This window comes from Nuphar pumila, chromosome 15, assembly GCF_984573655.1.
Source record: "Nuphar pumila chromosome 15, dmNupPumi1.hap1.1, whole genome shotgun sequence".
Classification (NCBI taxonomy): domain Eukaryota; kingdom Viridiplantae; phylum Streptophyta; class Magnoliopsida; order Nymphaeales; family Nymphaeaceae; genus Nuphar; species Nuphar pumila.
In genome coordinates, this window is record NC_143263.1 from 76960180 (window position 1) to 76984164 (window position 23985).

The 23985-nt window shown below is 36.2% G+C and overlaps 1 protein-coding gene across 1 annotated transcript; it reads left to right on the forward strand.

The window, feature by feature from the left end:
* Positions 1 to 381: 381 nt before the first annotated feature.
* On the forward strand, positions 382 to 17134 carry LOC149815664 (uncharacterized). The gene is made up of 7 exons (XM_089988438.1): positions 382 to 667; positions 1109 to 1234; positions 9859 to 10065; positions 12742 to 12838; positions 14729 to 14832; positions 16266 to 16317; positions 16700 to 17134. The coding sequence occupies exons 1-7, from the start codon at positions 453 to 455 to the stop codon at positions 16922 to 16924; spliced, it is 1026 nt and encodes a 341-aa protein (XP_089844564.1). The 5' UTR covers positions 382 to 452; the 3' UTR covers positions 16925 to 17134.
* Positions 17135 to 23985: the final 6851 nt, after the last annotated feature.

Sequence of the window (23985 nt, forward strand, 5' to 3'; positions counted from 1 at the left end):
TCAGAGTAAGATTCCGCTAGGGATTGGAAAGCTTTCATCGGACCCAGATCTGAAAGCTGGTTACCTGTATCTAATGCGTTTTTTATTTTTATTTTTTTGGATTTGGATGTGAAAAGCGGAAACCAGTTCTGACCCATTTAGCTGATCGGGTCCTGAGAGGCTTATCAAAGGTGGTGAAAGTCAGAAACCAGTGGATCATCATATTTTCAAGCCAAACCTGATCCATTGTAACATTCCCAAGCTTCACACGTGGCACCGTTCTGTTGAGAGCTTGATACAAACAACAACAGGCTGTAGCGTAGCTCGAGTAAAATGTTATCGTAATATTTTATTTGAAAAGGGACCTTTTCCTTAAACTACCCTGCATATTCAACAAGGGCGAGAACGGTAATCTTCTCTTTCTCTCTCTCTCTCTATCTCTCTCATTTTCCGGCGAGCGGAAAACCATCGAGATGGGCGGACTTCGGTGGCTGCCGGAAGACGCGGAGCCAGCGCAGGTGCGCGTCCTGGCCGCTGCCGACCTGTTCTCCGACGACGACCGATCCGTCGCGGCCGACTCGTGGTCGATAAAGAGCGACTACGGGAGCACACTCGACGACGAACAGCGCCATGCCGACGCCTCCGACGCCCTCTCCTCCGGCGCCTTCCGGGCGGCCTCCGACTACAGGTAAAGCCCCGATCTCTTCTATGGCTTCCTCCCACTCCTATTTCCTTTTCCTCCTCTTTCCCTCCTCCACTTAGTTGAAGATTTCGTCCTTCGCCTAGTTTGTTCGGAAATTGTCTTTTTCTCATGATTTTTTTCCTTCCCGTTCGGTGGGGTGGCATTTTTCTTCGAGTTATGATATGGCTAGCTCTCAAATTTTGATCTTTTTGGGGTTGTGTTCTTTTTTGGTGGGGGTTTTGCGGAGTTCAATGGTTAGTTTGGTATTCTGTAGTGCTAGGCTTCTGTTTTTTCTTCGTGTTATGGGGGTTTTGATGCTACATTGATGTGTTCTTGGAGGATTATATATATTTGAGAAATTCATGACGATGGAGGGCTTTTCTCTCTTTTTCTTTCTTTATTTTCTGTAGTTTTCTGTGTTTTTTATGTTTTGATGGTCTTAAGCAGTTCCGATAAGGACGAGCAGGAGCCGGAAGCAGAAAACTCGCTGCTAGGTTTGCAGAGTTACTGGGATTCTGCATATGCCGACGACCTTGTGAACTTCCATGAGCATGGCCATACCGGGGAAGTGTGGTAAGTCCATATGGATTGCGACGAATTGGACCGTGGATGAAATTGTTTGTTTCTTTTGTACTTCGTCTTGATCATGTTCTCCTTTTAAATTGTTATTATAAATCTGTTGCTTCCTTTTCTTTTGCTGAGATTTTGCTTAATTGGTTTGTGGTATGGTGCAATGGGAAAAAAAATTTCTCCACTTTTTTGTATCACACTTGGTGGTTTATATATTTTGATTTTTGGGGTTGTTATTGTGCTTAGGTATTGATGTTCATGACTGCATTTTTGGCATAGTACATTTTGATAGGAATGCTGTCACTATCTCATATTTGGATAAGTGGTGCTGGACAGAGTTGTCCATATTGGCTTCTCTTCCATTTAACTTATCATTACTTTTTTAACGGATGCTCTTTTTGGCTTGACAATAACGATGATCACCTACCTTTCCACATCACCAACTAAGTTTTTTACCTCCTTCAACCCATCCCAATGCTTTTTCTTGTAGCTCCATGTTGGAGCCCTTGAATTATTCATTATTTGACTCTTGTGACGCTATCCTTTTGCTCCTAGCCTTTATCATAGTGACAAAAGTTTAAAACTGCAATTTCTCGTCCGTGAATTTTTTGTGAGAGTTTTAACTTTCTGAATATTTCTCGAGTTTTTTTGGCAAAATCTTGGGAAAATATTAAAAAATAAAAAAATCTCAAATTAAAAAATAAATAAACTAATTGCACAATTAAATTTTACATGCGAAAAACTATGAAACAAATAGATATATGCTCTCTTAAGGCTGAGAAAATGTCCATTCATGTATGCTCACATGCACTTAATCCAAAGAAATCAAGCTAGGCCAGTGCTTTAGTTATTCATGTATATGAAAAATAACAAAAAAGGTGCATAAAAGAATGTCACAAAAGTGAATAAACTCATGTAGTCCTACTATTGTCCCATTATTATTACTACTACCATTCTTCTTGTTGTCCTCATCCTAGATGCAATAGTGCACTTCAGAATTATAGTATGAACAGCAGATAATTTAAGGAAAATATCAGAGAGACGAACAAGAGAAGAGCATCATGTACTTGTCTTTACTAAAGACATCTTAATGACTTGTTTCTTCAAAAATGAAAAGAGCCAAAATAAGATTTAAGAATAACCAGCTACTATATTCAATAACCATGAAAAAGCGAATTAAATCCATGGTGCTCTTTCACGGCCCTTTCTGGCCAAAGCAAACATATGACAGAAAAAGGGGCCTCAGGGAAGGCCCTTTTCCAGCCATAGACAGCTAGCTGAGAAAAAAAGGGGCCCAGCCTGCCACCCTTTTCCTAAAGACACACAAAAGAGGACAGAGAAGAAGACGATGATGATGAGAAGAAGAAGACGATGATGATGATGATGGGAAGAAGAAGAGGAGAATGAGAAAGAAGATGAGAGAGAGACTCACTGATGTATTGGGGATTTGCCGGATCGACAACACCACACCGGAATCCTTCATTCTAGAACCCTTCATGCTGAGAGGTTGAGAGTGCTGATATTTGCTGTGAGAGTCTGAGAGAGAAAGAGATTAGGGCAGGGTCTGGTCGAGGGTGTTTTGTTCAAAACAAAAAAAAAACGCCAACCAATAAGTGGGTGATATCTCGTGATATTTACAAAATCTTGCTATATTTTGTCACAAATGAAAAAACCAAGAGAATTTCTAAATATCATGAGAAAATTCTGTTTTTAACTTTTTGGATACTTTTCGCGTTTTTTTCGTGATATTTTTATAAATCTTGCAATATTTGTCACAATGGCTTCTAGATTGAGAATTTCTGGTGTCCACTGTTTATGCATTTAGTTCCAACGTGAAGACTGTTAAAATGTAAAACTGTACATATATGTATATATAATAATATTATATTATTATATATATATAAATACATTTTTAATTTCTTTCTTTTCTGTATTTTTTTTCCTTTATTTTTATTTTTTGTCTTTATGTCATCTAGTTCAGTTTGAACTAGAATGACTGTTGCTAGTCAAGTCCTGTCCAGACTTGACTAGCAATAGAGCTGTTGGACTGACACAGTCCAACAGCTCTTAATAGAGCTGTTGGACTGACACATTCCAACAGCTCTAAATAGAGCTGTTGGACTGTGCCCAACAGCTCTATTGAGTCCTCTTTCAGCTGTGTATATAAAGGGGTGCAGCCCCTCTTGTATTTTACCCCTATGCTTCTTAAGCAATTGGTTTTTCATATCAATAAAGAATACATTTTTATTTTTATTTTGTTTCCAGTTATACCCTTTTTAAGGGTTATGCTTTAGTGTCATTCTTGACACTTGCTCTTGTTAATCAAAGCACGTGTTTCGAAGATCCCCATTTCATTTCATGGTATCAGAGCCGCGGAAGTACTAAATCTTGAAGGAAAGCTGACTCGGTTTCCGTGCCCGTTTGCAAAAGTGTTCGCCACTTGAAGAGAAGTGTTTTATCACTTCATTGGAGAAGATTTCACATCTTGTTGTATTGTTTTTTTTCTTTCTTTCTCATTTTCCTTCTTCTTTCTCTCCTATCCCTATTCTTTCTCTCCTTGTAATCGATGGATGACAATGATAAAGTCACCATCATGCCTATGAAACTAAGCGATACGAACTATGTAACATGGGCTTCAATCATGAAGCACCATTTATAGGGAAAAGGCTTATGGGGGATTGTGGATGGTTCCGATTCGGAACCTAAGCTATCTCTTACTAAAAAGGAGGGAGATAAAGAGGTCCCTCTATCGGAAGAAGAGAAAATCAAGGCTATTGCCTCATACGAGAAGAAATGGAAAGAATGGAGAATATCTCATGCGAAGATAATGTCATGGCTTATCAATAGCGTTGACATTAAAAAATGCTCAAGTCTTGCCAAATTTGATCATGCCGATAAGGCATGGGAATACCTTAAGAATATGTATTCCCTTAAAGATATTGCACACGTGTGCAACCTCCAAGAAAAAGTTCGAATGATGACACAAGGAGACAAAACTATTCGTGAATATTACAATGGGTTGTCCGAACTTTGGGAAGAACTTTCCCTTTTAGAACCAAAGTGGCATTGTGCCGAAGACATCGAGCTTCGTCAGAAACAACTCGATGCTGAACATTTTTACCAGTTTATCACTGGATTAAGGCCGGAATTTGAAACCACTAAATCGGCCCTACTTCACCGGAGAAAAATTCCTTCTATTGTTGAAACTATTGAAGAGTTAACAATGGAAGAAAATCGTCTCCGGAAAGGTTCTTTAAAAATTGAAGATGATTCCGTTTTAGCCGTGTCTAGACCAGGGAATCATGTTCGATCATATAGGCCTCCTCACTTTAACCGACAAAATGGTGACTATGATAAGAAGAAAGTTATTTGTCATCACTGTCATGAACCGGCACACTACAGGCCACAATGTCCCAAACTTAAGGAGCTGAGAGAAAAAAGAGCTGCAATTGCTGGATCGGAGCCTAAAGATCAGGATGCACCAGTTTCCCTGGCCCAACTAATGGAGATTCTTCAGCCTCTCATCAAAGGTGCCTCTTCCTCATCTGAAGCTTCAACCGGCGCAGCAGCCTCATCTTTTTCTGATTTAGGTAAAATTTCTTGGCTTCTTGACTCTGGTGCATCTTTTCATATGACCCCAAATAATCAAAGTCTATCCAAATGTGTTAAAAATAAAACAAGTGTGTCAAAGGTCTTTACTGCTGATGGGACTTCTCTTGAAATAGAAGGAATAGGAAATTTTGAAAAAATTTATAAAACAAAAAATTTTTTTATTCCAGAAATTAGACATGTTCCCAAATTAAATTTAAATCTTTTATCTGTATCTCAAATTTCTGATTATGGGTGTAATATTTCTTTTTCTTCTCATGGTTGTTGGGTACAGGATCGCCAGTTAGGCAAGCTGATTGGGGAAGGCCATAGAGAAGGAGGACTCTATTACATGTATTTTTTGGAAATGCCGAAGAAAGCTTTTTGTTATAATATTCAAAAAATAGAGTTGGAACTGTGGCATAAGAGACTTGGTCACCCACATATAGCCAAAATCCAACATTTTCCAAATCTAGGAAAATTTTGTAACTCTGAATCATTTGATTGTAAAGATTGTATTCTCGGCAAAATGAAAAGATTACCATTTCAGAACAGAACCTTTTTCTCTTCAAGACCACTTGAATTAATACACTCGGATGTTTGGGGTCCTGCACCAGTAATTTCTAAAGGAGGATTTGTTTACTATGTTATTTTTGTCGATGATTTCTCCCGACATACGTGGATGTACTTTCTCAAACATAAGTCTGAAGTATTTTCATACTTTCAAACTTTTCATAATATGGTTAAAAATAAATTTCAAAATGATATTACTATTTTTCGCACAGATTCAGGGGGAGAGTTTTTATCCACAGATTTTCAAAATTATCTTAAATTGCATGGCATCACACATCAAAGATCTTGTCCTTATACACCTCAACAAAATGGACTGGCAGAACGAAAACATCGCCATATTATAGAAACCACTAGAACTTTATTAATAGCAAATCAAGTCCCTAAAGACTTTTGGGCAGAAGCTGCCTTAACTGCCACCTATCTCATTAATAGGATGCCATCTTCTTCGTTACAAAATATCACTCCCATTGAAAAACTTATGAACATTTCTCCAGACTACTCTAGATTAAGAATATTTGGGTGCAAATGTTTCATATTTACTGACAAAAATGATAAACTTTCCCCTCGTGCGATTCCCTGTGCCTTTTTAGGATATGCTGAAAACCAGAAAGGTTATAGATGTTTTGACTTCAAAAATAATAAACTATATGTGTCTAGAAATGTTTCCTTTCTTGAAAAGGAGAGCTTCTTTGATTTTAGAAAATTAAAAGACGTCACTGAGTACTCCTTTTTTGCTAGATCTAACATCAACATCTAATGAATATGACCTTGATTGTAACTTTGATGATAATCAAAGAATTATTGATCTTAATGTTGAAAATGAAGAAGTTCATAGAGATACTAGTATTCAATATTCCAGGCGACAAGAGTCTAATACTCCATGTGCACTTGAGAAATATTCTAACATTCCAACTAGACAATCATCCCGAATCTCGAGGCCTCTAGAAAAGTTTGTATCATACGAGTCTTTCTCACCCACATATAAGGCAGTTATTGCATTAATTCACTCATATGAAGAACCATCCACATATTTTCAAGCAAAAAATGATATCAAATGGATAGAAGCCATGAAAGCTGAATTAGATGCACTTGAAAAGGCTTCTACATGGAATATTCAAGATCTTCCTCCAGGGAAGAAAACTATAGGATGTCGATGGGTTTATAAAATTAAAACCAAGAGTGATGGTACTCTTGAAAGATATAAAACCCGTTTAGTAGCCAAAGGTTATGCCCAAGAATATGGGATTGATTATGAAGAAACCTTTGCTCCGGTGGCTCGTATGACTACTGTCCGAACCTTAATTGCCTTAGCTTCTATCAAAAAATGGTCTATTTTTCAAATGGATGTCAAAAATGCTTTTTTAAATGGAAAGCTAGTTGAAGAAGTATATATGGAACCCCCTCCTGGTCTAAGTATTCCTAAGGGTAAAGTCCTTCGCTTAGAAAAAGCTCTTTATGGACTTAAACAAGCACCAAAAGCTTGGTATGATAGGTTTAGTCGTGTTATGATTGATATTGGTTTTCAATTCTGTTTAACTGACACTGCTTTGTTTATTAAGAATTCTGATGCAGGGATCATTGTGCTTCTTCTCTATGTGGATGATATGATCATCACCGGAAGCGATAAACAGGGAGTTGAAACAATCAAAACACTTCTTAAATCTCATTTTGAAATGACTGATTTGGGCTTGTTGAGATATTTTTTAGGCATTGAAGTTGCTTATTCTCCTAGAGGATATTTATTATCTCAAACTAAATTTGCTTTTGATATTGTTTTCAGGTCTGGTATTACTGATGATAAGAAAATTGACACTCCAGAAGTTGTTAATGTTAAAATGAAGATTGATGATGGAGAACTTCTTGCAGACCCTACTCCTTACAGACAGCTTGTCGGGGCACTTTCCTATCTATCCATTACCAGACCAGATATAGCACATGCTGTTCATACAGCAAGTCAATTTCAACATGCTCCTACTTCTGTTCATATGGGAGCAGTCATGCGTATTATCAGATACATCAAGTCCTCTCTTTCACGAGGACTTTTCTTATCTTCCTCCTCTTCTCTTGATTTAATTGCATATACTGATGCTGATTGGGGAGGTGATCCCAATAACAGACACTCAACCACTGGCTTTTGTGTCTTTTTAGGGGAATCATTAATCTCGTGGAGGTGTAAAAAGCAGCAGAAGGTATCTCTCTCATCCACCGAAGCTGAATACAGAGCCATGGCAACCACGACCATGGAAGTAGTTTGGCTCCTACGACTGCTTGCTGACATGGGAGTTGAAGCAACAAAGGCTTCACAAATGTGTTGTGACAACAAAAGTGCGATCTACATTGCCAGTAACAGAACATTCCACGAACGCACCAAACACATCGAAATGGATTGTCACTACGTCAGAGAGGAATATCTACACGGGATAATTGATCTGCCATATGTCACTTCAGAATATCAGTTAGCAGACTTCTTTACAAAGCCTCTCGCTGCTCCCCGATTTCACTTTCTCTTAGACAAACTTTCGCTCATTGTACCGTAAGTTTGAGGGGGAGTGTTAAAATGTAAAACTGTACATATATGTATATATAATAATATTATATTATTATATATATATAAATACATTTTTAATTTCTTTCTTTTCTGTATTTTTTTTCCTTTATTTTTATTTTTTGTCTTTATGTCATCTAGTTCAGTTTGAACTAGAATGACTGTTGCTAGTCAAGTCCTGTCCAGACTTGACTAGCAATAGAGCTGTTGGACTGACACAGTCCAACAGCTCTTAATAGAGCTGTTGGACTGACACATTCCAACAGCTCTAAATAAAGCTGTTGGATTGTGCCCAACAGCTCTATTGAGTCCTCTTTCAGCTGTGTATATAAAGGGGTGCAGCCCCTCTTGTATTTTACCCCAATGCTTCTTAAGCAATTGGTTTTTCATATCAATAAAGAATACATTTTTATTTTTATTTTGTTTCCAGTTATACCCTTTTTAAGGGTTATGCTTTAGTGTCATTCTTGACACTTGCTCTTGTTAATCAAAGCACGTGTTTCGAAGATCCCCATTTCATTTCAAAGACATCTTAATTTTGAACCAAAATCTTGAATAGATTCAAATCTCGCATTTTGGTCTATGGAGAGATGAGTTTGGTCTCATTATCATGTAGCAATTTTAGAGACTCTTCACAAATGCATCTAATGCAAATATAGTGACATTTGAAAAGGACTGATGAGTAATTGACTGGTTCCTACGGGTCAATTGAAAGCTCTGGATAATATTATTCATTCAGTTTTGTAAAAACACAATTTAAGGGGTTCAATCAGTTGTAAAGGAAGGAGATGAAGGGGATTTCTTCTTTCTTTATCTTTCCTTTTCTTCTATTTGTTTCATTATTGTTTGTCCAAGTAACTAAATACCCCTTTGAGAGATCAATTGACAAAAATCATATGGTGATGATAGAATCTCATTGTGATGGCCTTTGTGCACTTTGTCTGATTTTTATTTGGGGGATTTGTGTCAAAATTTCTAGCAGTGCAAAAGGGTCCCTCAATTATGAGATCTGATCTATTCTAGATACTAGCCTCTTTTTCTTCTTTCTTCCCTATGTTTTTCCTTTGCCATGCAAGAGAGGCTCACTGTTATTGCAAGGAAGATGACATACTAAATGTTTGATCAGCATGTTCTCTTGCTTCAACATCTTTATTTAGTCTTTCATTGCTATCAAAAACTGCACTACTGTCTTAAAACCATTATTTTCTTTAGCAAACTTATTTTTCTCAGTTTCAGTTTCTTGTCTCAATTGAGCATTATGCCAGCCATCACTCCTGTCAAAAAGTGAAATGCAGTTTGTGGACAACAATAATCACCCCTATCCTGTGCCTGAGGCATCAGTCAGCCTGCAACTTGTTATGACAAAATCTAGGTCTGAATGACTTGTTAAGACAAATCGAGGATTAAAGATCAAGTAAAAGAGCAAACTACAACTCAAAAAGTTTCCATTTCTGCCAACCCATTTCGCTGTAGTTTCCTAAACATGTATGCTTTCTGCCTCAGTTTCACATTTTTTTTGACATTTCTTATGATTAGCTATCTTCCGGTAGCCAAGTGAGATATGTGGATGGTAAGGTTGCATTATCATTACCAAGGGGGTCTCAGGTTTGAATCTCATAGGACTAAACCTTGTTTGCTTGTCAAAAAAAAAACACGAAGGAAAATTTCTGCCCATGGAAGTCTTTCATCATAACATTTATATTTTATAGTTAGAAAACATTTAGATTAGTTAGAAACCACTCAGTGACAACTTGGTGCATATTCATAAAATTTGATTGGAAAGAACCAACTAAATCTACAAGGAAAAATGGGTTTAATGGTTTGCTGTATCTTTGAGTTCCTTTTGCATGCTAGAGCTTGGTACTAAAGATCTGTGTGATTGTATGACAAAACGTTTGATCCCTTTATGATCTTCATATAGGTTTGGTGTTGAAGTGATGGAAATTGTGGCAGTTTGGACAAAGAATCTCTGTGTCAATTTTCCTCAAGGCCATTGTAATAATATGAGTGGTGTGATAATCCCCAAATCCAATCCTGGTGAAGAAGTCTCAAAGGTTTTGGCTAGATGGAGTGTGCTTGATCTTGGGACTGGGAATGGCTTATTTCTTCAACAACTTGCCAAACAAGGGTACCACTTTGAGTTGCTTTTGCATTTAAATACTGTTTTCTTGCATATTTAGATCACTTGATATCTTAGTATTCATGGTTCACTTGCTTGATGTTCATATACTTGCAATTTTTAATTATTTGGATCCTATATGTCATTTGGTGGTCCCACAGTTGCCTAGGAATATAAAGTGGCAGTGGTAATAGCCCACAGTTACTGGTGTTATAGAGTGTATTTTGCAAGAAACCATATCCTCAAGGACTTGTATGTTGGCATAGGCCCTGCTTTGCTCAGAAGGCTGGACTGTAGGTTGCTGATTGTTAGGTAAGGCTCAGAAAAAAGACAAGCATCTCATAGCTGATAGCTTGTTAAGAGCTCATTCAAGCTCATAAAGTAGGTTCTACAAGCCAAGCTACAAGCTGCATGTGAATTTTACTGAGCCAAGCATAAGTAACGGATGCACAATTCTATTTTAAAGTGTATAGCAGTTGCCTATTATTGTCAATGTCAGCTCATTTGGCTCATTTACATCCCTAGTTGCAGCGCAAAGTAGATATCCTGGTTATATTATGCTATAATCTTTATTTTTTTAACTGTCAGTCATATTTGTTTTCTAGAATGTTGTTGATTTTATCATTCTCTTAGTTCACTTAAATTTGTATTTAATAAGTCTTGTTTATGTATGCTGCTTTTCATGGACATGCCTAAACTTTTTAGAGCAATATTATTTGATTTTCCCCCTTTATGTAGGGAGGACAGTTATGTTTTAGGAGTTCTTTGCAAATAAGTGGAAGTTACGAAATAGAAAGAGATCATCAATATTTAAACTTTTTACTTTAGTTAAACATGCCATGTGAGAGGTTGAGTGGAAGGTAACACATCTTTCAGGACTGGCTGCTCAATCAATATTCTGGATGCTTGTTTAACAATATTCTATGAATTATACTAATAAATGCAGTGCAAGTTAGATATAAGCTTGTTTTTATGCTGGTATAAGAGGACAAGTCATGAAAAAACCTTCAAGATTTATAGATTATTATTCATTTGAACCTTTTTAACATTGAAAATTAAAAACAGCCTTTGCTTTCTACTTTCATTTCACATGAACCTATTAGATATTTGCTTCTTATTTCCACTTTCCATGTTACTTCCTTAGTTCCACTTCTCATCTTGGCAACCTTGGCATGTGACATTGATAACAGAAGCAATGCTGGATTGTGACAACCATATTTTTTTGTTCAGTTGCAAATTCTTTGGTGATAAAAATGTGAATATCCATTTGATCTATTTTACTGTTATTTTTCTTTTGCCCCTAGGAAGAGTGTCATTACTTTTCAGAATTAACATCTCATCAAGGTATTTTTTTTTATGACGAGGAACCCTCACTGAAGCGAGGGAAAACCCCAGGTGGGGCCCCATGGCTACTGGTCCACCTCTAAAAGATACAGACACACCCATGCACCAGTGGGGTTTGATCTGGTCACTTGCATTTACTTGATGAGTTTAAATTAGAATGAAGGGGTTTTGTGCAATTAGCTTCAAACCTAGATAGATGGAAAGTGGAATTCTGTGAGCAGCTTGAAAATTGGCTTGCTTGTGATTATCCTCAGGTACAAATATGATATCACATAAATAAGGTGCATGGTGATATTGTATGTGACAAACAACGTAATTCAATTAATGTTTCTGTGGAACTGTTTAAGCAATTTCAGAACTAAAGGGACAAGTAGAATCAAGGGCCTTGGTTGGGCTGGTGTTTTTTGAGGTTGAAGATGTGTCATGACTCATGAGCTGGATGGCCATGAAGAACTGCTATATGGATGTAATCTTGACGATGATCATGAAAAACTGCTATTTCATTTTGTAGTGATGAATGTATTACATTTTATCCACAAATGTCAAGCGAGACAGAGTGATATAGAACAAGAATCCTTCTTGTTAATTCCTTGTCAATGTTGAGGCATCCTTTGTCTATAAGAGCTAACAATGGTCTTCAACATTCACATCCTAAATTTTGTTTATATCTTGATGATGCACTTGCAAGAAGCAACTATCAAATGTGTCATGGACAGCCAAAACATTTAACATGTTCTTAAGTGCAGTAAGTTCCTTCTGTCAAGTGCACATGCCCATCCTTTTTGTAGTTTTTAGATTGGAAAGGTGTTAAATTATATGTATGTAATTTCTGTTTTGAGTCAGGGGTATTTTTGGTCTTTTACCTTGCAATAAAATATCCACTAGGGATAATTGTTTTTAGTATTTTTATTTCTTTTCTTTTCTTTTGTCTTTTATCTAAAGACTAGGGGCTCTTTGGGCATTGACCCAAAGAGTCGTTGGGAGCTCCCAACAGCCCCTCCTACATGGGTCTTTTTGTGTATAAATAGGGGTTAAAACCCCGTTGTTCTTTAATGCTTTTTGTTAAGCATTTGGTGAATAATATCGTATATTTTTTAACTCTTGTTATTGCCTTATTGGCTTTTGTTTAGTTCCATAGTGAACTTGTGTATGTGCACGAGTCTAAGTGTAATCTTGTAAGCCCTTAGTGGCTAGTTTTTGTGCTTCCGCGTATTTCATTACAAAAGGTTGTTTAAGTATCTCTTCAGCGACTTAGTTTTTTTCTTTTCAATGATTACTACACTGTTGGATCTCAATATTGACGGCAAAAATGTAACACCCTTCTTTAATTTCTCTATCTAGGTTCTCAGATCTGACTGGAGTTGACTATAGTGAAGGAGCAGTAGACCTTGCAAGAAATCTTGCTGACCGTGATGGCTTTCCTAATATCCAGTTTTTGGTACTTCCATTTCTGGAAAACTTTTCACATTTGTACTCATATTTTCTGCACTTGGTATAGAGTTACTTATGATCTGATCCTCTATGCACCAAGGTACTTGTTTCCTGTATGTTAATAGTAAAATCAATTTCCTTCTGTGCACAAATTTATTTTTGAAGGAAGTGAACTATAAGAAATAAGCATCCATTCTATGAGTGGAGACTTGACCAGAAATGTTAGATCATCCAACTTGGAATCAGGCATTTTGCATGATTATTGTATTTTATTAGCAATATCATTTTTCTATTGGCAGATAATACGGTTATACTTAACATGGAAAAAAAACCAAATTTTCACATGTTCACTTGTGCTTTTAATGACATACAGTTGACAAGCATTATACTTTTCAGTTCTGCTGTTTCCTATTGAAATACCATGGTTCTGAATTAATTCTTCAGGGGTGTTTGTTTGTCCCTCCATACAAAAGAACTGGCTTCTGTTTCTGTTGGCTGGTTAGAACTATTCTTTAATGAGGAAAATTCCACCATTGGAACTCCTTTTGGAAGCTTGTGCTTTCACTTATCTGTCTCAATAAAAGGTCTAGAAAACTAGGGTTTATCACACTTGGTCAATGGCAGAAAATCTTGAAGATCTCTGAAGCAATTTGACCTATATGTGTTTCAACAATTCTCTAATTATAGGGCTGTTACTTGCAAATTTTTAAATGACTTCATCATTGCCTAGTAAACTGTAGTAAATCTAGGCCTGGTGTTGTTGACCTAATCTGCCCAAGCATTAGGTGGTAACCAGACTATACTTTCTTACTCAACAGAAACTAAGAGCGGGTTTAAGTGAGCTATGCAAGGACTTAACAAGCTTAAGTAAGAAACTATGTGATGTGGGGCAAGCAATTAGGTGACCTTTTTTCTTTTTGGACATTATACTCTAGTGCACTTAGGGAAGCCAGGCAAAGCCTGCACCTAGGTCCCCAATAAGGCCTATATATATAGTGATGCGTAGGTGCTTCAACACCTACTTGATGTTGCTGAGCGTCCATCACGTGCACGATGGACACTCATCCTTTTTTTACACAAAAACATGCAAAAATGGGTGGAAAAAGGATTTAGCGAAGCACCGCTAAAGGTCCCAGTTCTGCTGGGACCTTTAGTGGCTCATAAAAACGCTGCTAAAAAACAATTTCAAAATGCCATGTGTCCATGTGGACCATTTAACGGTGATTTTATGTGCCGCTAAAAGTCCCAGCAGAACTGGGACCTTTAGTGGTGCTTCAAAAGCTCTGCTAAAGCCTTATTTGGCTCAAAAAGTTGTTTTTTTAGCATTTTTTTGCCCTTTTCGCACTGACCGTTCATTACACGCGTGCGATGGACGGTCAGCGTGATTAAGCACAGGTTAGGCACCTATTCATCAAGTAGCTATGCATTTTCATATATATATATATATATGTATGTATATAATTCTTAACCTGAAGCAATAAAACATGAATATCAACTAGGTGCACTCTCTTGAGCAACAATTCTAGATTGCTATAATTAAAAATATCAAATAATAAAACTAAGTTGAAATTAAAATGTAAATGATGTCAAATTTTAATAGAAACAGAATACAAGTGAATAGAAAACAAGTAATCAAGATCATAAAAAGAAATAGATAAAGTTAATAACACAATGTTATTGTGTCTGACACATGTTTGACTGTGTTCATGAAGTGTCCTGGTGTGTTTGAGTGTCATGTCATGTTGACGGGGGATACACATGCTAAGTGAAGTGTTTGTGTGACAGTTTAGTTTTAAATTAGACTTTATTTTGTACCTTGCAATTATCCTCTTGCAGTGCTTTTGGTTTTATAGAAAAAATATATGGTAAGTTATTATTTTTAACTTATTTATTGTAGGTTGATGATGTTCTTGAGACAAAACTGGAGAAGAAATTCCAACTTGTTACAGATAAAGGGACATTTGATGCTATAGGGCTGCATCCTGATGGCCCTGACAAGCGGTAATGGTACCCCTACTTTGATAGGTTCTCTTTGGTTGAATGCTTAATTGTCCAAGCATTAATGAAATGATCTTGTACCTGAACTGATGGCTTATATGGTCTGCTTGGTTGCTTACCTACAGGGCTCCAATCCTTTCTAATTGTATTATGTATAGCTTGACTCTCGTCTTTGATTTATTGTAATATTTAGCCTCGCTTATCCATGGTAATGCTGCTTCATGTTTCTAAGGCACCATTTGGATGACTTTCCAAAATTAATTTTTTTTTGAGAGAGAGCGAGACTTTCCAAATTGATTTTCTAAAAATTAATTTTGGAATCCAGATTGCTTAAATCAAATTCTTGAAAATCAAAGATCTTCAAAATGCTATTTGGCTGCCAATGTTTGCTTTCAAAAACTTTTTGAATACTTTTTATTTCAACAAAAACCCTCTTGTTTTTCTTTCAATTTTGGATGCCCATCCAGCTATGGAGTGACTGAAAAATACTTCATTCTCCTTTCGGTTTTCAGGTGCTCAGCTAGCTATAGGAAGGCTGAAAATGATATATCTGGTTAGAAAAGTGATAAGGGAAAGAGTTTTAATCAATGTTCAGAAACCCAATGACTCAGGAACTGACTCCCCCTGCAGTTGACTCGTGACTTGGGTGGGTCAACTTGGTGACTCGGCCAGGTTTTGTTAACTTTTAATTCTATATATGAATAGTGCATTAATTATCATATCAATAGCAAAAAAGCTATATAATGACATGATTACTTGTAAAATCAAGAAATAAGTCATATAACGTCATACAAAGCTGCACATAGGCTACATTACTCATTTGGTAATAAGAAATTGAACAACTAAGCTATTGTATAACTTTATATTATTTGACATACATCATGACTAGCCATCAAGATCAATGATCAAAATGAAAGAACTAAAACAAATATTAGATTTCACATGTTAAGAATATCAATTAATAACATCACAGTTCAAGAATATTTAACTGTGCCTAAGTGATTAACTTTGATCATTGTGTTTACAAAAACTCGCTTATACACCTTAGATGAGATGGAGATTCGAGTAGGACTATTCTGTGTCAGAATTATGTACTTCGTAGCATGTCAATGGTTACAATCATGTTGCTTTTTGAAGGCTTGATATTTTTGACAAGTTATGGATCAAACCACAAAGATCCAATCTCAGGTTGTACCATTGTCTTGTCTAATTTGCCTAAGTACCACCCCTACTTTTAGTTTTGAACTCCTCTTACTGACAGCTTTTATTTTCTGCCAATGGGCATCAAATGGTTGTGTTTTTTAGTGACGAAGGAATTATGGACTTCTTCAAATCTATCCTAACTCTGCAGCCAAGTTCAGAGTATAAATAGAACACTTGTTTTATGGAAAAAGATTGATGGAAACTGATATTGCATTATTCTGCTAATTTGGCAGGATTATGTATTGGGAATCAGTCTCAAAGTTGGTTGCTCCTGGTGGATTACTGGTACTATTTCTGCCTTATGAATTCCTGCATATGTTTCATGCTCTTTAGCTACTTCATATTCTGTCAGCATTTGGAGGTTTGAGTATTTTTTTGCAATCATCCCTTCATCAAGAGGAGGACGTGGCCCAGCAGATACCAGGATAGTCCTGGCTATTAAATGGTAGCTGGGTCTGATGGAACTTTTAGATATTAGAAATTTATGAGGCTGGTGGAATTCCAAACCTGGGTTCAATGATCCCCGGCCGCTAGGCTCTATGCTGAAAGGGCTACTTCCCTGCCCACTGGGAATGCTTATAAGCTCTGGCAGTTTATGCTTTCAAAATCCTTGTGTGTGTGTGTGTGTGTGTGTGTGATTAAAGCTAGATTCTCCCTGTGGTTATAGGTGATCACATCATGTAATAACACAAAAGACGAATTGGTGCAAGAAGCTGAGAGCTTCCGTCCTAGGCCGACTGTACCTGCAGCATTGAATGCACAAGCCAGTGAGCCTATTCTCCCTCCATTCAGATATCTGGATCATGTCAAGTCGTATCCAACATTTACGTTTGGTGGTGTGGAAGGGAGCCGGGTAGCAACTGCTGCATTTGTGAGAAGGGTCGGGTCTTGACTGAAGGTCCTGTCTTTTCCTTTAATGCTGCAATTTGGAATCACTTAATTCATCACCATTAGTTGTAACAGTTTGTTTCTTTTATCATTTCTCCAGTCCTCTAGATTCTACTCTTAGCGATTGTGGTTTGCTCCACATTGTGTTGAAGAAATCCTGTGTATACTGATGACAATGCTTTAAGAGTAAAAATGAAAAAAAGATGCTCCATGAGATTCAGTTTTTCTTTTGAATGTGATAATCGGTCCCTTCTTCAATGTGTTTTCAACTATGCAACCTAAGCATATTGTTATCGCTCTTTTCCAAAATTTTAACAGGATATGCCTGGCATATAGGTAATATTCTCTTTGATATTTTTATGTGTGCATCGTTTTTTTTTTTGCCTTTTTTTCTCTATTGAATTCTTTTGTTCTAGACTAATGAAAGCAGAAGTTTAATAAAAGGCTATTAAGAGCCTTGTGTTATTAAAACCCAATATAAGATCACTGAGACACCAAGTCAATATGATCTTTTATCCCCAAAAAAGGAAATCTACGATTGATCATAATAAGAACCGAGCTTTTGTACATGATCTTAAGGTGAGTCTGATAGATGGATTTTGTGTTCCCAAACTGGAAATCTAAACCAGCTAACAGTTCACATGTTTAGACTCTGGACATGCAATTTGATTTAGAGCAAATTTCTAGATTACCAGAATTCCAGTTTTCAAAATCCTCAACTGATTTCAAATCTTTGGAATTCATTGCTGAATGTCTCTTTTGAAGGGTGTGTTTTCATGTGCCTTGGTCTGGTAACTAAGAATTAACTACTCAATCATGCATTAATTATAAGTATTTGGTCAAGTATTGATAAATTTGTATTATGATATTTTAAATCACTTCTTGAATTATGCATTAATTATGTCTTTAACCATAAAAAAAATCCATCCTCTAGATGAAAAATACTGCCTGGATCTGGTATAGGTGGTTTTGACTCCAAGTTCTAACTACAAAGTCGTCTTTATTAAGTAGATCCTTATTTCTGTTTGTTCATAGAAGTATTTTGGGTCTTTTCTGGATTATAGCTGCAAATACTAGATCAGATAAGGGACCAAATAATGTTCAAATCCTTTGTGGTCCAACTTGATGTGCTTATTATGTAAGCCAAGATGGGCCGCTTCAATTACATTTTCAACTGCCCATGTCAACAGTCAGGTCCCTGCAGTTGTGGGTTCCCAAGGCAAGTGAGATTCGATTAGCATACACAAGGTACGAGTCATCAAATTTCATACTAGACCTGGGTCTGACCTAGGGGTGGCAATTTCTGACACGACCAGCCAACCCGACCCGCCAACCCGCCTCTTAGGCGGGTTCGGGTTGGGCTTAAGCCAACCCGTTTAATAAACGGGTCGACCCGCGTAACCCGTTTATTAAACAGGTCGGGTTCGGGGTATGCCAACCCGCCAACCTGGCTGACCCGTTTAATAAACGGGTTAGCCGGGTGGGTCAACCCGCCAACCCGACCCGCCAACCCGACCCGCCAACCCGTCTGCCAACCCGCCAACCCGACCCGCCAACCTGACTACCTGCCAACCCGATCCGTCAACCCGCCAACCTGAAAACCCGTTTACCCGACCCAACCCATTTATTAAATGGGTTGGCGGGTCGTGTCGGGTTACCCGTTTATTAAACGGGTCGGGTTCGTGTTTGCCACAGCTGACCCGTTTAATAAACGGGTCGGGTTCGGGTTGAGGTATGCTGACACGCCAACCCGCCAACCCGACCAGATTGCCACCCCTAGTCTGACCCAAGTCTTTGATTAACATCTCCATTTTCTTAATTTAAAATGTGTAAATGATTGGTATTTTACATTATCCGGTTTACGTCACCCCTATAGGATCTGGGTCTTGACCCACTAGGTCCAATAGAAGGTATGACCCATTGGCACCTAATTACACGGCTTAAAAATTTGGCATTCCTTGATACACAATTTTTCACAAAAATGGTATGAGTCTCAAATTCTACTATTTCATTTCATTGGAATAAACATATGTTGAAAAATATTTTACTAAGTGGGTAAGGCAATTGAGCTTGAACAAGGTGCGCTTGGAGGCATACATTATATGTGTTGTCTTTCAAACGATAGTTGCCCCACTTAAGATTAAGTCTTTGATGCAATGGGTATTCGTGCAACTTTGTTCCAAGGATACAACCAAGCTTTTACCTTCTCGCGAAGATCGGTCTACTCTCTGCACAGGGTGAGACTAAGTAACTCGACACGAACTCACCTTGAATAGCCTTTTGACTAGGATAGGTTGACCTGTGCTCAACTATAGGCTAGACCCTAGGCTCAACTTAGGCAAGGACCCTAGGTTTAACACTAAATCAAAGTTTGGACTCACTTGAGTGAGAATAGGAAAAACACTAGGGAAATAAAGAGAGCATGTGAGAGAGAGAGAGCAGTCTCAACCCAACAACTAGTAATCAAGACCCATAAAGGGCCTAGGTTGGCCAAATGGCTAGCCTTAATGGCTCAAAAGTCTAGACAAGGGAGGCTCTTGGTCAACGAACAAAAAGGTATAACCATGGTCCCAAAAGATCTTACCGAGATCAAGAATATTCAAAACTTGGGTCGTGGTCAATGGTCAACAGGAATGAGAGCTTATTAATGGATTGTTTGACCATAAATGCCCCATATAAAAGACGTTGGGCAAATTCTGATCAAGGTCAAAAGGGTTCCAACGAGTAATAAGCCTGAGTCAAGGTTCATAATTGGGTCAGTCAACGGTCAATCTTAGACTTAGGGACTAAAATCATTCCAAGTACTAAAAAGAATGGTAAAGACCAAAACAAACTAAACCCAACTTAATCTAAATTTAAGATCTAAGATCTAAGATCTAAGATCTAAAATTCAAGGTCTAAGGTCCAAGATTCAAAGTCCTAAGTTTAAGGTTCATAGTTCAAATTGATATGGCCCAAATAAACCTTTTTCGTAAAGCTAACACCCCACTAAATAAAGTCAAGTGAAGTTTGCACACTCTTCAATGTGGGATTAAACTAGCAGGGATAAATGAACCCCTACTAACTTAGGTAAATATAGGATAATGTGTATACAAACCTAGATAGTTTTGAGCCAAAACCTCAACAATCCTCCATGTTGATCAAAACTATGAAAACGACTCAAGTCAGTCTAGGACCCTAATAGACTTGGTTTGACCCTTATCATATGGTAGGGTTTTCATTAATGGTGATTATTTTTATAGACTTTAGCCACATTCTCCTCGATGTCTTGAAGCTAACACCCCACTAAATAAAGTCAAGTGAAGTTTGCACACTCTTAAATGTGGGATTTGCTAAGTTTTAACAAGATTTCACATACTCAATAAAAATTACTCTTTGCGTGAGTAAACAATTCATATAATTGTGCTTTAGACTAATATGTTTAGATTTTTTACCATAAATATTACTTTTCATTTTGTATATAATTGCTTGACTATCACAATGCATAGCTATCAAGGATATTGTCTTATCTCTTAATGATATATCCATTCTTTAGTCGTTAAGCTTCGCTATCAACCTTTATTTCATTGTAGAATGGGTTATCATTATTTGTTGAATCTCCAAGTAACAACTCCAGATTCAAGGTTAAATATCCAACTACTTATAAATAATGACTCATTAAAATCAGAATTTCAGTTTGCATCATTATATTTTTCAAGTACAACAAGTTCTTTCTCATAGAATATCACATACTCTAGAGTTTCTCTCAAGTACAACAAAACTCGAAAGATAGCATCTCAATGTTCATGTCCTGGATTACTAATATATCGGCTCAACTTACTCATGCAAAATATTATATCTGGTCTAGTTTTACTCATAGCGTACATGAGACTGTCAATAATACATGCATACTCTAACTAAGATATACTTTTTTCTAGTATTAATCGATAGCTTAATACTAGAATTAAACGGAGTAACAACATGCTTACAAGCATAATGATTATATTTTCTTAAATTTTTTTAATATAGTGAGCTTAAGTTAATGCATATGTTCTCATGTAGGGATGGTAGTGGACCAGGGTGAAACGGGGCATCACCCTATCTCACCCCGTTTGGACAGGGGATGGAGGACATGAAACAATAATGGAGGCAAGGATGGACTTACACTTTCCTCTATCCTGCCCCCTGCCCTGCCCCATCTTGGTTCTTCGTTAGTAAAATAACTAAAATACCTTTAAAGACGACAATAGATTGGGAAGAAATGGGGCTCTACCCCACTTCACCCCGTTTGTATCAGGGATAGACGACATAAAATGGGGATGAAGGTTAAAATCAAAACCTGTGTGGGAATGAAGGCAGGGATGGAGGGCAGAATTTTGAGATAAGGTGGGGTGGAGACCTTGTCCCTGGCCTCCGCCGCAGTCCACTGCCATCCCTATTCTCATGTCTAATCAACTTAATACTAAGTATAACATCAGTTAAGTCTATATCTTTCATGTCAAATTTAGATGAAAGCAAGTGCTTGATATTATTTATGCATTCTACACTATTGCTTATAATCAACATATCATCTATATAAAGGCTAGTATTTATAACATGATTATTCTTTATATATGCATTTAACAAAGTTATGAATCTTAAATGCATATGATATGATCAGATCATCATTTTTTTCATGTCATTGTTTAAGTGATTGTTTCAAATCATATAAGGACCTTAGTAGTTTATAATTTTTTTTCTTGACTTAGTACAAGATAACCTTCAGGTTGTTTCATATAAATCTCTTTATCTAAGATATTATTCAAAAATATAGTTTTAACATTCATTTGATGAATTTTAGGTTTGAAAATCGATATCAAAACAACCATTGTTTTAATAAATGCATTCTTACTTACAAAAGCATATATGTCAAAATAATCAAGTCCAGGTTTCTGTTTAAAACCTTTAGCTACAAGTTTAGCTTTAAATTTTTCGATAGAACTATCGATTCAAAGTTTTCTCTTGAAAATCTATTTGCATCCCAAAGGTTTAAGACCATAGTGTAAATCAAGAAAAAATAAAGCTTTATTTTCAAGAATAAAATCTAGTTTACTCTCTATTAGCCTCTTTTCAAGAAGTGGCGTCTGGATTATTCATAACTTCCAAAAAAGAAATTGAGTTTCTATCTATCATATAAAGATGAAAATCATGACCAAAATCTTTTGCTTTTCTTAATATTTTACTTTTTTGTATTTCAGGATTTTCAGGCTCATAAATTCATTTTTCTTTGTTTATTTTCAATATTTTTTTGAGATTCAAGAGATTTTAAAATTAAATCTTCTCTAAATTCGGCTTAGATAACTTCTAAAATCACTTTAGTTTGAATATCCATAAATCTATAAGTTTTGCTATTTTGAGAATATCCAATGAAGACACACGTTTGGGTTTTTGGACAAAGTTTGGTTAATTTTGGTTTAGTAAGTTTTACATAATCAATGCAACCCCAAACTTTTAAATAACTTAAATTTAATTTCCTACATTTTTAAAGTTCATGAGGTGTGGTGTTTGAATCTAAATATAAAACTCTATTTGAGATATGACATGAACTATGTAAAGCATCACCTCATAGATTATATTTTATTTTTGAACTTATGAGCATCAAATTAACCATATCTCTCAAAGTCCTATTTTTATGTTCAGCTACACCATTATGTTGAGGAGTACATGAACCAGTATTTTGTCTATATATCATATGAATTTCATGAAATTTGATGAATTTATTTGAAATATATTCACTACCTCTTATTTGAAAATTTATTTTTTTTTAAAAAATCATCTTTTATTTTCATGAGATAGACATAAGCATATTTTAAAAAATCATCAATAAAAGTTATAAAGTAGTTGTTTCCTCCAAAAAGTTGGAGTATTTTTTAAATCACATATATCACTATGTATTAAGCCAAGTAATTTTGAATTTCTTTCAACACTTGAAAAATGTTTTTTCACAAATTTTGCTTGAAACATCACATTTTCTAACATTCTTAATTTTACATTTAAAAATAAGTCCTAGGTTACCCATGTTTCTTAAAGATTTATAATTAACATGTTTTAATCTAGCATGTCATAAATCATACGAGTCTAGTATATAAATAGAGGTTTTCTCAATTTTATTGATCAAATTGAGCTTAAACAATTCATTGGTGGAGTAGCCTTTGCCGACAAACATGTGGTTCTTTGACAGTATAATACTATCGAATTTCATTACAATTTTGAAACCATAAGTTGTAAGCAAGCAGGTAGATACAAGATTATTTAGGTATGTGATACACATTTTGGAGGGTTAAATACTTTTCAAAGGTGAAGCAAAGCTCCACACTGATTTTTTTTATGAACCTTAGCTTCATGTAGATCTTATAGTCTTTCCCCACAATTTTGTATATTTTAAACATACTTCTATCATTGCATGAATGGATCATTGATCCATAATTCACGTACACCTTTTTATTTGAATTTATCATAAATATGTCACTTACTATAACTACTTGATTGTCATCGAATTTACTGGCCATATTATCTTGGAACTTCTTCCTATGTAGGCATTATCTCACATACTAACTTGTTTTACTACAAGTATAACAAGAAATCTATACAATTTCTCTTCTTAACAATGGTCTTGGATTTTTTATTCTTATTCTAAGTCCGAGTTTAAACTTGGTTTGTGTTCAACCATGTTCACTTTAGTACAAACTTTTTTAATCTCATCTTTCTTATATCGAGATCAAGATTTCTTCTCGATTCTAAGATGTTGAAGAAGTTGTTCTAAAGTAAATTCTTTATTTTTATGTTTTTATTTATTTCTATAATTTTTTCAAGATAGAGACAATCTACTAATGATTACGACCACTTAAAATGATTCATCAAGGTGCATATCCTCAAACTTGATTTTTATTAGCTAAAATTTGCATCTCATAGACGTGAGGTAGCAATGACTTATCATCAAAAATTTTGAAATCCATAAATTTATTAATAAAAAACTTATGATTTTCCGCATCCTCGATCTTGTATTTGCTTTCAAGAACAAGCCACAACTTCTTTGCCACAAAGACT

Coding starts and splice junctions, on each gene's coding strand:
- LOC149815664 (XM_089988438.1), top strand. CDS start 453: ATGGGCGGACTTCGGTGGCTGCCGGAAGACGCGGAGCCAGCGCAGGTG. Junction 1,235..9,858: donor GGCCATACCGGGGAAGTGTG/GTAAGTCCATAT, acceptor ATCTTCATATAG/GTTTGGTGTTGAAGTGATGG. Junction 16,318..16,699: donor TTGCTCCTGGTGGATTACTG/GTACTATTTCTG, acceptor CTGTGGTTATAG/GTGATCACATCATGTAATAA.